Source organism: Thamnophis elegans, chromosome 4 (assembly GCF_009769535.1).
Source record: "Thamnophis elegans isolate rThaEle1 chromosome 4, rThaEle1.pri, whole genome shotgun sequence".
Lineage (NCBI taxonomy): Eukaryota > Metazoa > Chordata > Lepidosauria > Squamata > Colubridae > Thamnophis > Thamnophis elegans.
The window spans coordinates 85,689,001-85,701,557 of record NC_045544.1 but is presented as its reverse complement, the minus strand read 5'-3'; the positions used below and the strand labels follow the sequence as shown (position 1 = coordinate 85,701,557).

General features: G+C 35.0%; 1 protein-coding gene across 1 annotated transcript in view; it reads left to right on the top strand.

Moving 5' to 3' along the window:
* EPHX1 (epoxide hydrolase 1) overlaps positions 1 to 5,223 on the top strand; it is a 35,135-nt gene extending 29,912 nt beyond the window's left edge. Inside the window, 2 exon segments of the mRNA XM_032214882.1 lie at positions 642 to 767; positions 2,570 to 5,223. Coding sequence (XP_032070773.1) covers positions 642 to 767; positions 2,570 to 2,783 — 340 coding nt within the window. The 3' untranslated portion in view covers positions 2,784 to 5,223.
* The last annotated feature ends 7,334 nt before the right edge of the window (positions 5,224 to 12,557 follow it).

Genomic DNA, 12,557 nt, shown 5'->3' with positions numbered 1-12,557 from the left:
GAAATTATGGGAGCTGAAATCTAACACCTCTTTTCTGTTGGCATATTATGTTTATTAGTTTATAATATAAAATACAAAAATACAAAGAAAATAGTAGGGAAAAGGGAAGTAGGCAGGGGAAAGGAAAGGGAAAAGTGTGGGGCAAAGGGAAACAAGAAAGAAAAGGTGTTGACTTCTGACTCCCTTTGGTGCAGTAAAATAAGATAATAGCACAAAACCTCATTTTTTTAACTTTGCATAATATAACTAGCCATTTCTATAACAACAAACCTATTAATCAGTAAATCCCAAAATCAAAATTTTAGGATTCAGTTTTATTCATTTAATTTTTTTCCACATCAAGCACAAGTCCAAGCAGAAACAAAAATAATTGTATTTTTTTCTTTGATCAAAGAAGTCAATTTGGCCATCTCTGCTAAATCTAACAACAGTTGAGGAAGAGTGCAATGGCTAGTGGTGCTTTGGATGCCAGGAGGGGAAGAGGATTATCAATTGTGCTGCCTGAAAAGGCTGGCAAAACCCAATAGGAGCCCTTTATTATGAGTCAGTCAGAAGGCAACTGGCCTACATTCCTTGTGAGCTGCACTAGCTACAGTTTGTAAAAAGAGATTAATTGCAATACATCAATTGTACTTTTTCAGGAAGTTCACTCTGGATGACCTTCTCACAAATGTGATGATCTATTGGACTTCAGGTTGTGTGGTTTCTTCAATGCGCTTCTACAAAGAACTTTTGGGGAAGGGTATTGGCGTAGAAAAACATGACACGTAAGTGATTGCCATATTTCTATTTTGGAGTTCTTGCTCTAGAATGGTCTGTATCTCTAGGATGGTCCGTGTTATACCTCTGTCTGCAAGCTGTATTGGCTGTCAGTTTGCCTCTAGGTGTAATTCAGTAATTGTTGTTCTCTTCTTTGTCTGTTATGGAGTAGCTTCTGCTGGATCTTTTTTTGGATTTGATGTAGACCCAAATGGGATAGCGATGGGTTCTGAGGGCCTCCTTGATGTGTTTTAGGGTTTTTCCCCCCCATTTTTGCTGGTAGGCAAACTTTCAGCCTGGTGGTATAAGGTTCTCTCTTCAATCCCATTTTGTGCTCCAGTAAGTGGTGAGTCTTAGCAGGAGGTCCTCCATAACAGACAAAGAAGAGAAAAACCAATGAAGCAATGTTATCATTCCATATTTTGCAGGAATTTCTGAAAAACCCAGGAGTATTTTCAATCAACACAATACACACACACACACACACACACACACACACTTTAAACCCCAAAATACACTAAGGCAGAAGCTTGGCCATCCAAAAGATAAAACTCCCAGACATAAACTGAGCGATGTGATATATGCAATACAGTTCAGTGAGACATGTAGAGATCTATACATTGGAGAAACAAAACAAATACTTCATAAAAGAACAAACCCATCAGGACAAGATTCAGCATTCCATCTGCATTTGAAAGATAAATGTCATTCTTTTGAAGACAGTGAAGTTCACATTCTTGACCAGCAGTTTGAAAGAGGGGTCAAAGAGGCCATCAACATTAAAACTTAATAACCTTCTCTCAACAGAAGGGACAGGATACAACACCAGCTATCTTCTGTTTACAATACAGTCCTTTCAGCAGTTCCAAGGAGGTTCCATACTCATTCGCACTATTCAGGTGACCTTCAGGACACAGATAAACCTCCAAGTGGCCTCAATGACTCTCAGCGAGGATGCTAATAATCAGATGATTGCAATGAATATAAATCTTTCCATCCTCCACCATTCAGTCAGAACTGAAAAGGCTGCTTGGATGAGAAGCAAAATATCTTCAAGGAAAAACGAAGTCCAATTGTCTTTTGAAAAAGCACCTTTGGGACAACCATGATCTGAATGACTGAGAATTTCCATAGACACACTTGTAACTAATGCAGGAGTAGTGTTACATGTGCCATGTAACTGGCACCATTTACTACCTGTGCAGCCAAATTCTGCAACAGTTGGAGCTTCAATATGGTCTTCAAGGGCAGCCCCATGTAAAGCATATCATAGTAGTCTAACCTGGAGGCTACAAGGGTGTGAGTTACTGTGCAAAGGCCCTTCTAGCTATGGCCACCACTTGCTCCTTGAGCCAGAGCAACAAGTCCAGAAGGAGCCCAAGATTGTATACCAAGTCTGCAATCCCATCCAGGACCAGAGGTAAAAGAACCTTGTCTTGGGTGTGTGTGTGCATGTCCAAATACAGCCACTCTGTTATCTCATTCAGTTCCCAACAGTCTTCAGACACTAAATAAATAATAAATACAGATTCAATAAATAATAATAACAAACTCCGAATTCCATTTTACAGTATAATCAGGACTGAGACCCAATAATATCTAGAGGACTTCAGTTTGATCACTTCCTACCTACTCTTAACTCTGAGGCACATATTTCCTGGAAATAAATCCTACTGATTTATGTTCAATTGTCTTTGTGTAGGCAGGATTATGTTTTGTGCCTCTTTACCTTTTGCTTGTGGCTCAAAAAAGGAATATTGTTGGGAGAAGAGCATGCCTTTCATTATGCAATTATATCATTGCTTTGCAGGTTCCCTGTGGAAGTTCCCACAGGAATTGCTGTATTTCCCAAAGAAATGATGTACATTCCTCGTTCATGGGCTCAAAAGAAATATCTTAACATCATTTCATTCAACTTCATGCCTCAAGGAGGTCATTTTGCAGCTTTTGAGGAACCAAAGCTCCTTGCAGCAGACATCATACAGTTTGTAGATAAAGTAGAAAAAGCCGCCTTTGTCCAATGAAGAAGAAGAAAGGTTTTGATGGGGTGATGGGAATAGTTTTACCTTCAGTGCAGGATTATTGAGATTAAATATGGGAAAATGTGATTTGGGTTAAACTATTACCAATTGTTCTTAGATACTTTGTAGCTCTGTTTTTTCTTATGCAAGTTGATGAAAATCAGATCGTCCATTCAAGCTGAACCCATGATGAGCTAGTACAATGCTATGACTGAATGACTGAACTGCTAATGAAGACTTTGCCTTATTTTTTTTTGCATCATTATTGTACATCACCCATCTAAATGGGCTAGTTAAATAGTAAGAGGACAAATCCTTGCTAACAATCTAGAAACAGACACAAAAGAGAAAGCAGAACAAGTGAAAGGAAATCTCATTTGTATGAGCTCACTGAGTAGCTCTTCCGTAGTCACTCTTCCCTCTTTTTTTAAACTCTTGAAACAGAGGGATGATAACACTGGCCTGGATATGCAAAATACAGCATTCCAGGAGCACATATTTCAGCATGAGCAGGGGTATCAAGAGGGTGTCAAAAAATATCAAGGTGGCAGGCATGACTATACAGTCAAAATCCCATTGCTTTTTAATGCATGAGTGATGCACGTTAAGGGTCAAGTCTTTGACTGTGCAGTCACACCTGCCATTATGACTTTTTTGAGCTCTCATTGGATGCCCCTCCTCTAAGCCACACTTATGGCCTGCCTGCACTGTGCTCTCAAAAGGTAGGCAGGGGCTGAGCAAAGTTGTTGAACTTAAAACTTTATGTAGATAAATAAAATACAGTTAATATAATTATTTCTCTTGTAATTCCTAATAATTTCTCTTGTCACATTAATAAATCATAATTTAGCTGGATCTGTTAAAAGGAATTGCATGATGTACATCCTTGCTTTGCATAAAACACTAAGAACAATTAAGGTTGTTAAACCAATTGTCTGATACTTTTGTCAGTTATTTAAAGTGCCTCCCAGCTGATAAACGGAAGGCATGAAAGACTGATGAAATAACTCTCATATCCTCAGCTTTGATTTAATTATTCTGTGCTTTGTCAAAAATTATATGAACTGAAAGCCAACAAGATACGTTTGTGCATTTTTAAAGGCATATAAAATCAATCTTATGATCCACAGTTTCACTTCTGGCCCCAGAATAAATTATTCAAATGAATGTAAATTGTGTTTACTGACTTCGGGGGATAAATTACATCTCTCTGAAACAATTCTGACCTCCAAGAGAAGGTTTTCAATGGTTATTTTAAAAAATACATGATGGAAGAGGGCAATGACAAACCACTTTTTCACTGTTATCCAAAAAATTGAAGCCTGATATCACCAGGAGTTGAGGTTTTTTTTTTTTTTTAAAGTCAAAGATAGAGGCAGTGAAGAATGAGCTTAGTAGAGAATGGAGGAACTAAAAGGGTGATTGTAAGGATGGAGTAGTGGAATTGTATAATACTCAAAGCTTTAAAAATATTTTTCAGTCTCAAACCATATCTTCTAGAATTTCTGTCGTGCTTCTGACAGAGATCAAATGCTACCAAAGTATTTCTGATTTTATGTTAATTGATGAGTGCTGCTCACTGTTCACACATGTATCTTTTTGTTTAGAATTCAATTATTTTACGGAGCACCTCTGACTTAGGCTATTTAGTCATCAAATGCAGCCGATATAGCCTTTTGCTGACTGACTTGGATCTCATTTATTTTTCACTAGTCAGGAGCATTGCCCAATTACAATTCCACTCAGAAAGCTCCCCAGTAGGAAAGTGTATCTTACTAGCACCTTCACACATTTCCAAAAGTTCTTCAAACAATAAAACAGATTTGATGATAATATGGGGAATTGAAGGATGAGGGAAGAATCAGTGCAGGCCATTGTGTTATTACAGTTAGAGTGTATATTGAAATATACTAGCTAAAACAAAGAAATGGCAGAAGAAGCTATCAGTCTCCAAATCAGTTTGTTAGCTTCCTGAATATATTTGTTCCTTTCTCACAGTAAAAAGAAAGAAAACTTCTGCCATTTAAATCCATATTTAAAATTCACTCTAAAGATTGGAAAAAATTAAGACAATATTTGCCTTCAAATTTATACTCCACAGCCCACTATCATATAGAATATTTTCTACAGTTATGCTTTAAAAATAAATGCCAATGTTTTGACTAATGAGCAGATTTTGCAAATGTAATAGTTGCATTCCTTCATAAAATATGTAGTTAATTGAGTAAGTCCAATTGAAAATTTCAGAAAATAGTGTATGTCTACTTTTTAAAATAGAAAATGAATCTCATAAACATTTTTATAAAGCGAGAGGGTCCCTTAAAAATCTTAAATATTTCAGGAAGGATTGTGCGAATTTGATCTTCATGAATTTTATTGCAACATTCTGTACAATTGTATTTCTTTTAAAACTATTTCAATAAATCATCAAGAATTAACTATGGACAACAATTCATAGATGGCATATTCAATTAAAATTAAATTATATTAATTGTCATTTTTTAAAGATAGTTTTTGTGGGAGGGGTAAACAAATTGGTCCATATTACCAACTTTAGTGGCAAAGCTGCAGAGGACAATGGTTGTCCCTATTTGGAAATATAAAGTTAGCTTTACACTGGAAATATAAACTTATTTTTTCACTAAATATCACTAAAGTGATATTAAAAAATGAGCAAAAACCTGTTTTCTGTGGGTAGAAAAATTAACACAATAAAATAATGATCTTTCAATGCAGGTTAAATATAGCAAAATATTATTGCAATAATAATAATGTTTTCCATATGATTAATGCTGGATGTTTAAATGTTATTTTGAATCAACAAAAATAATGAGTAAGTTCTTTGTATTTCAAAGACCACATATACATTCATGTATATCTATTCCTAACTATTATATTTTCGTAGTTTGTAGTTTTGTGTTCTTATTCTTTTTGATTTCCAAATTCTGAATTTTGTTTTCTAAAAATGAAATTTCTTTCATTCCATTTTGTGCCACACATTTGTGATGATAAAATGGGGGAAAGAGGGTTTGAATGATTGTGTGCAATTGTGTACAGTGTTCAAGCCTGATATGACTTCTTCAAATCGTATGCAAGAAGTCCTTCCGTTCAAAAGCTCAAGAGAGATCAAAGTGAATTTCTACAGATCCTGGCTCTTGATGAGATAGAAAGAGAGATTATTTGATTTAGAATTTTTAATGGGATGATCAAGTAAACTGTAACGATGCCAGAAAAGACATGCAAAAATAACAGTTAACCTGGTGTTGACTTAAAGAAGCTTTTAATTGAAAATTCTGACAGCCAAAGATCCTAACTAGCACTTTTGTGCATTTCATTTCAATTGCATCTGTGTATGTGTTCATGAAGCAGACTAAACAAAAAGACAGGTGTTAAAATAGAGAGGAGAAACTTCCCCTGGGTTAGCTCATTCTGCTGCACCTGCCACCTGCCACCTCCTCTTCACGATTCAAAAGGCTTTTGTCCTAGAAGAATGAGAATGAAATATTCCAAGTAGCAGCATCTGGTGTGCCATAGTTAAGTAGTGTTGAGGATTATCCAACAGATTTGGGGATGTTAAGGTGTCAGGTTTCTATTTTCATCTTCAATGTTTTATATTTCTGATCTTGGTTATAAGATCTTTTGAGTAACAGCCAAACAGTCAAAGAAAGATTTTGACTTATATTATTTTCAGAGGTTAATATTTCTGTTGTTCCAGTCACTGTTATAAATATAAGATTTTAGTATAATCATCCTGGATCACAGAATAATGTGGTTGTTGGAGGTGCTTTTTGATGAATGAGTTTTATATGTAAATAAGTGTAAATAAATCTTATTCCTGTGTACTGGGGGGGAACAACTCAAAATCTGGCGTTTTTGGCTTGTTCTTAAAGGAACAATGAATACATGCACATGGCAATAAATGCAATTCCTAAAAATAAAGGAGAATAAACTGTAGAAGACAGTAGGCATTTTAAAAATGGTAACGCTTTCAGGAAAGTTGGGTGGGGAGGTTAAAAACATTAAGATGGCATCTGTGATTGAAGTTCCACCCCACTATCGCTCTGTTATAAAACCTTGTAAGTTCTTAGTAGTATTTTTTAAGGGATGTGTATTATTCTGGTGAAGGTAAAGTAATTTCATTACTTTATTCCAGTCCTAAACGTTTGTAGTTAGGGTTGGGAAAAATACTTGAGTCTTTGCCACCAATGGTGATAATACTGAGTTAAATGAATTAATGAACATGTTTAATATCCAACAGCATCCTGTATGTGTCATTTCTCCTAGTCTTCCAACCATTCTATCATAATAGCTGATATGACAAATTAATAAGCAATAGATTCTGACATTTCTTTTTCTATTAATGTCTTGTTTTCTGTTCTTGACTTTCCCACAACCTTAATTTGCCCTCCTTTGGTTCCATCTACTATATGTGATCTCCTGTTTCAGGCATGAGGTCACCTTCCTGAAACATACGTCAACATGTGATAAGGCTATGTGGCAGAGCCACCACATAAATAAAATTAATGTTTCCTACTAGACAGATCTGTCATGTTACAGACAAAATAAGTGGAAAGGAGGCTTATTGAATGATGGTTGCCAGACTTGCTTTCCAATGAAGTGTGGGAGGCTTTCTTTTCAGCTTATGCCTTCAGCAACAACGTCCTTAGAGGTGAGAGGGAAATCCAATGCACATTCATGGAATGCTTTTCTCGGAAAGAGGAGGAGGAGGAGGAGGAGGAGGAGGAGGAGGAGGAGGAGGAGGAGGACCTAAACAATGAGACAAAGAACACAATACACCAGAGAGATAGATGGTACTGTAATAATTAAAAGATGGCATGTCTCTGTTGACTATCACAAGGTAGTACAGTATATAGACTCATTGAAATTCATGAGGCATTAAATATGATAAATAAATCCTATTGATTGAAATATCTGGTCCATTCTCAGCATAGTCAGAAGTTTAAGAGTTTAAAATACAAGAGGCTAAAGCACTAGATGAGTGACAAAATCATCTTTGTTCTTTTCAAGAGCTAATCAAACCCAAGGCTGTTTGTAATTCCACTCTGTTATGAGTTTTGCCTTAAGCAAGGCCCATAGGGAGGAAGAAGTGGCAGATTCCCCCTTTTATGTGTGAGGCCAAGGTGTCAAAAAGAGAATGCAATTTGGGGCATGTGGAGCTACGGTATGTTTAATTGAGTCACATTTTCTGTAAATTCTGCTCTGGTTCTTTCAAGGACATGCTTCACAGTATCCAAAATTAAAACATGGGGGGAAAACTTCTCATAAAAAGATCACGCCTTTTCTATTCATCATGGAATGGGTCTCCTAACGTTTTCATATTTAATTAGTTCAGTCGACATGTGATCATTGCAGGATCAGGTGATTTATTATGAAGACATGTTTACGTCTGGCTGCCAGGCTCTCCTTAATATTCTATTGTGGTTTAAAGGGCTTCTGTCTCTAAAAGAGGCCAGCAAGAGGCCCTATTTTAGAATATTGACTTCCCATTTAAATGCTGCCTCAGCTGCCAAGAGTATTGTGAATATATGTTGGAGAATGTCTGCTCAGGGTCACTATCTCATAAATAAGATTTGCCGCAAGAAAGAGTTGAGCTATTTTTAAAAAAAATGGTTGCCATTCTTATTTCTTCTGTTTAGGTATCTAAAGATGTGTATGTTTTTCCAAAAGCAAGAAATAAATATAAGAAGTTGATGGTGGCTGTGATCATGTAGTTAAAGAGCTGCCCCATTTTATATCTATCGTAAGGCATCTGTAATGATGTTTCATTTTTAATTATGTAGTTGCTGTTAAGTTCTTGAATTCTTTTGATCTCTCAGTGCCCTTCATTTAGAAATTCTAAACATCAGACTACAATTCCTGTCAAACAATATAAAATATGTGTTTTAAGCTACCATAATTTAACATAAATTGTTTTTTTAAGTGTAGGAGAAAATCAGGGGGGAAAACATCTCTGTGACATAATAGATCATTTCTAATTGCTCCATTCTTGTAGCCTTTGTCTGCATGAAAGTTGTCTGCTTGCCCCTTAGAGAATTGACAAATTCATTCAAGATGGTTTCTCCCACATTTTGTTCTCCATTTCACTAAGTTTTTGGCTGGTGATAATTGGCTATTGTGGGTAAATTCTGTCATAAACAGTTGAAGCTATTCTTCAACACAGAAGGTGTTGTATTATCTTCCTTTGTGTAGTTGTTGGGATGAAATACCTGTCAAGGGAAAGACAACTAACCTTGACTCAATGCTATTACTATATCTGAATCAAAAAAAGTTAAACCTTTGCCCTTAAGGCTTTAAGGCAGACTTCTTAGTGCCCTCCAGAGTGCACTGAGTTACAACTGCTCTAATTGGCTAGGAATCTATGGGAGTTGAAAGAGAGAAAGGTTAGCAAAGACCATCCTAAGCATTTATGACACTAAGCAGGGAAGAACTAATCCAGCCATCCCAATCTGATGTCCTTCAACTGTGTTGGGATTACCCTTCTTAAGGTAAAACCACTTGGAGTGCCATGACCTAAAGATAGGAACTTCTTTTTACCACTACAATAATTTTTTTTCTACCAATAATAAATCCTCAAGCTATGCACCTGATCTTTTAGAGTAGGGAGAAGGAATTTATAATAGGTTATTTGTTCAACCGTATCTTCTAATATTTAGGATCACCACATCCAATAGTGAGAAATAGTGGCAATTGTAACCACACATCTCTGGAAATTCCCAATTCCAGTTACAGCAGAAATTCATTTTCCTCCGGGCCAGAATTAGAACTATTTAATGGGACAGATGAGCGGAAATGGTTTCATGTGGATTTAGTACCATAGAGAAGGGAAACACTTTATCTGTTTTGTATTCAAATAAATTGGTCCTTCAATATAAAAATTATTAAACAGGAGGATATGATTCTGTACTCCTCTATATATTGGTGAATTAGAAGACATAATTTTTCTGAAAGAAGAAATTGTAATTTGTATCAAAAATTGTTAGAAAAACAGCTGTATGCATACTATATTCTTTAGAAATCCTAGCCTCACTCTAAAAATAGCACTTTCCAGAATCATTTGCAGAGATATCCATAGGGGAGTAAAAAATTAGGCAATAGGCCAGACACTATGCAATCAAAGTCTCATCTCTTTTTAACGTGATGTGTAATAAAAAAAGGCTGTGGCTTTGGCTACATAGTTGTGGCTGCCATCTTGATTTTTTTTTAAATCCCCTCCCTGAAGATATTTCTGATTACTTGCAAATAAAAGGGACTTAAAGGAGCCATAGCAATCCTTGCCATCAAGTGAAAAAAAGAAACCCAAGTCCAATTGAATCATTTATAGACATTCACCCACCCTTGCATACACCGTTCACATCATCATTCCATCATAAGGATTCAATATGCCTCTACATAGGCAGTTGAAAGACAGCTGGTCTACATTCAGATGATTCCAAAGAGATCCCTTTACAAGCTGGACGGAAATGAGGCCCAGCTCTATTGCTAGGCCTGTGTGAAAGAAACTGGGAGAGCTGCATTTGCCCCTGGAGAACTTTGCATCCAACACCGACTGATCTGAGATTGTCCTCTGCAGCAGCTACTTGACATGTCTGAAATAAGTAGAATAATTACACAAAGATGGATACTTTTGATGTATCAAAATTAGAAGACAGTTTTCAGGGCAGTTGCCTTTTGGGTTATTTGCTGTCTCAGCTTTACTTCTTTGCAGTTGGTCCAAACTATTCAAAGCAATTGTGGGGCAGCTGTTACAAAATATGAAAAATGCCTTCTAGCCAATTGTGTACTTCTTTTTTAAAAAATGGCTTGCGATCCAATTTATTTATAACATAATTTTTTAAAGATTTACCTTTACAACACTTCCAACATTTGGAATAGAAATTATCAGTGATAAATTGCAGTTTATATTTGTTGAAATGTATTAGGTTATATTACATTTGGCACATATCTGTATTCCTTGAGAAAGATAGATTTTATTATGATTATGTAGATATATGAAAGCATCTACAATTAACATGAAATAGGGGACCATTTAAAGGTTTAGTTTTAGAAGCCAGCTGATTTCCTTTAAAAAAAAACCAATTGTATTAGAAATTACAATTGCCAATATATAGACTAATACAAACTTAAAATAAATAAAAGAAAAATAGTGCAGGAGAGAAATAAAGAAAAAACAATAAAGAAAAATATATCAAGAAATTCCTCCTTCATCACAAGGAAGAAGTAATTTTAATAAATTATCTTCTCTTAAAAGAGAACAAATGATCCCTTCTTCCCATATCCCATCTCTCTTGAATAAACAAAAACTAAAAGCTGAGTTGTTTAAATTTTAATCAGCAAAAGTCCATTCAGAGTTATTAAAGATAACATTTTCTATTTTAACCTCTATAAAATAAAGCAATTTTATATTCCTTCCTTTTACTTTTGATATTTAGCCCCTTCAAATGATGGCCTAAAATTTGATTTCTTTGCATTTTTTTTATTCATTCTTATAAATTCTTCAAAGTTTTAACAAGCCTCTGTTATAAATCCAATATAAGAAAATTATCCAGGCCATTCTCTTGATTATTTGTATATGCCTTTAAAGCATCCGTTAGTTTGCTTTGTATGTCCAATGTGGCATTCTTTTCCACATCATTCTTATAGACCAGTGGTTCTCAACCTGTGGATCGCGACCCCTTTGGGGGTCGAATGACCCTTTCTCAGGGGTTGCCTAAGACCATCGCAAAACACATTAAAAAAAAAATATGGAAAAGAAAATTTTATGGTTGGGGGTCACCACATGAGGAACTGTATTAAAGGGTCGCAGCATTAGGAAGGTTGAGATCCACTGTTATAGCCTATCATTTTTAAATCACTTTCAGTCCAGTGTCATTCTTGTTAGGTAAAACTGACTAGAATAAACATTTTTAAAAAGGATTTCTGGATCTATAATTCAAAATACTCTTTAATAATTCAGTGTTAAAATATTCTGTATTCGTATTTTTCTCCTTTAATTGTAATCTTTTAGTTCCTCTTGGTTCCCTCTAGCATCCAATCTTTAAAGTCTTATTCTATCATTTTTTTAAAGAGAATTCAAAACAAAAACATTTTTTCCTACATGAATTATAATTCATTCCAAAATATGATTTCAAATCCATCTGGAGCTTTGGTCCATTTCCAGAATCAAAGTTCTAATCACCTTTTTGCTGTTTATTAAGAATTGTTAGCTTAATTAATAATAAATAATTAAATGAAAATGAAAATAAATTGAAATATATGAAAATTCAATATAACAATGCAATCAAAAACATTGAAATGGAATCATTAAATATTTAGTATAGTGTGTGTTGCTTTTTTAGTATAGTGTGTATTTCTTTTACGTCCACCAGATGGTGCTGGTTTTCAAAAAAGCATTTTTTTTACAAGCAATCATGTTTTTACCTGTCACAGGTATGACATCTATATACATATATAAAAACATTAGCGTATTGGAATGCAACGTTGTGTCAAAATTTCAAAGCAATCGGTGAAGAACTTTTGGAGATTAGCAATTTTGAACAAACAACCATTATATTTTAATTTATATAGATGTGTGTGTGTGTGCAAAAATGAGTATAGAGACTAATGATGAATAGACAAATGTTAAATAGTGATTATAAGAATGTATTTCAATGAATGAATTTGAAAGGGAAAAATAAAAAACTTTAAAAAAAACAGTGTACATTTTGGCAATATTTTACAACAGGTAGTTTCAAAATTCAATAAGAATCAAGGTAAATG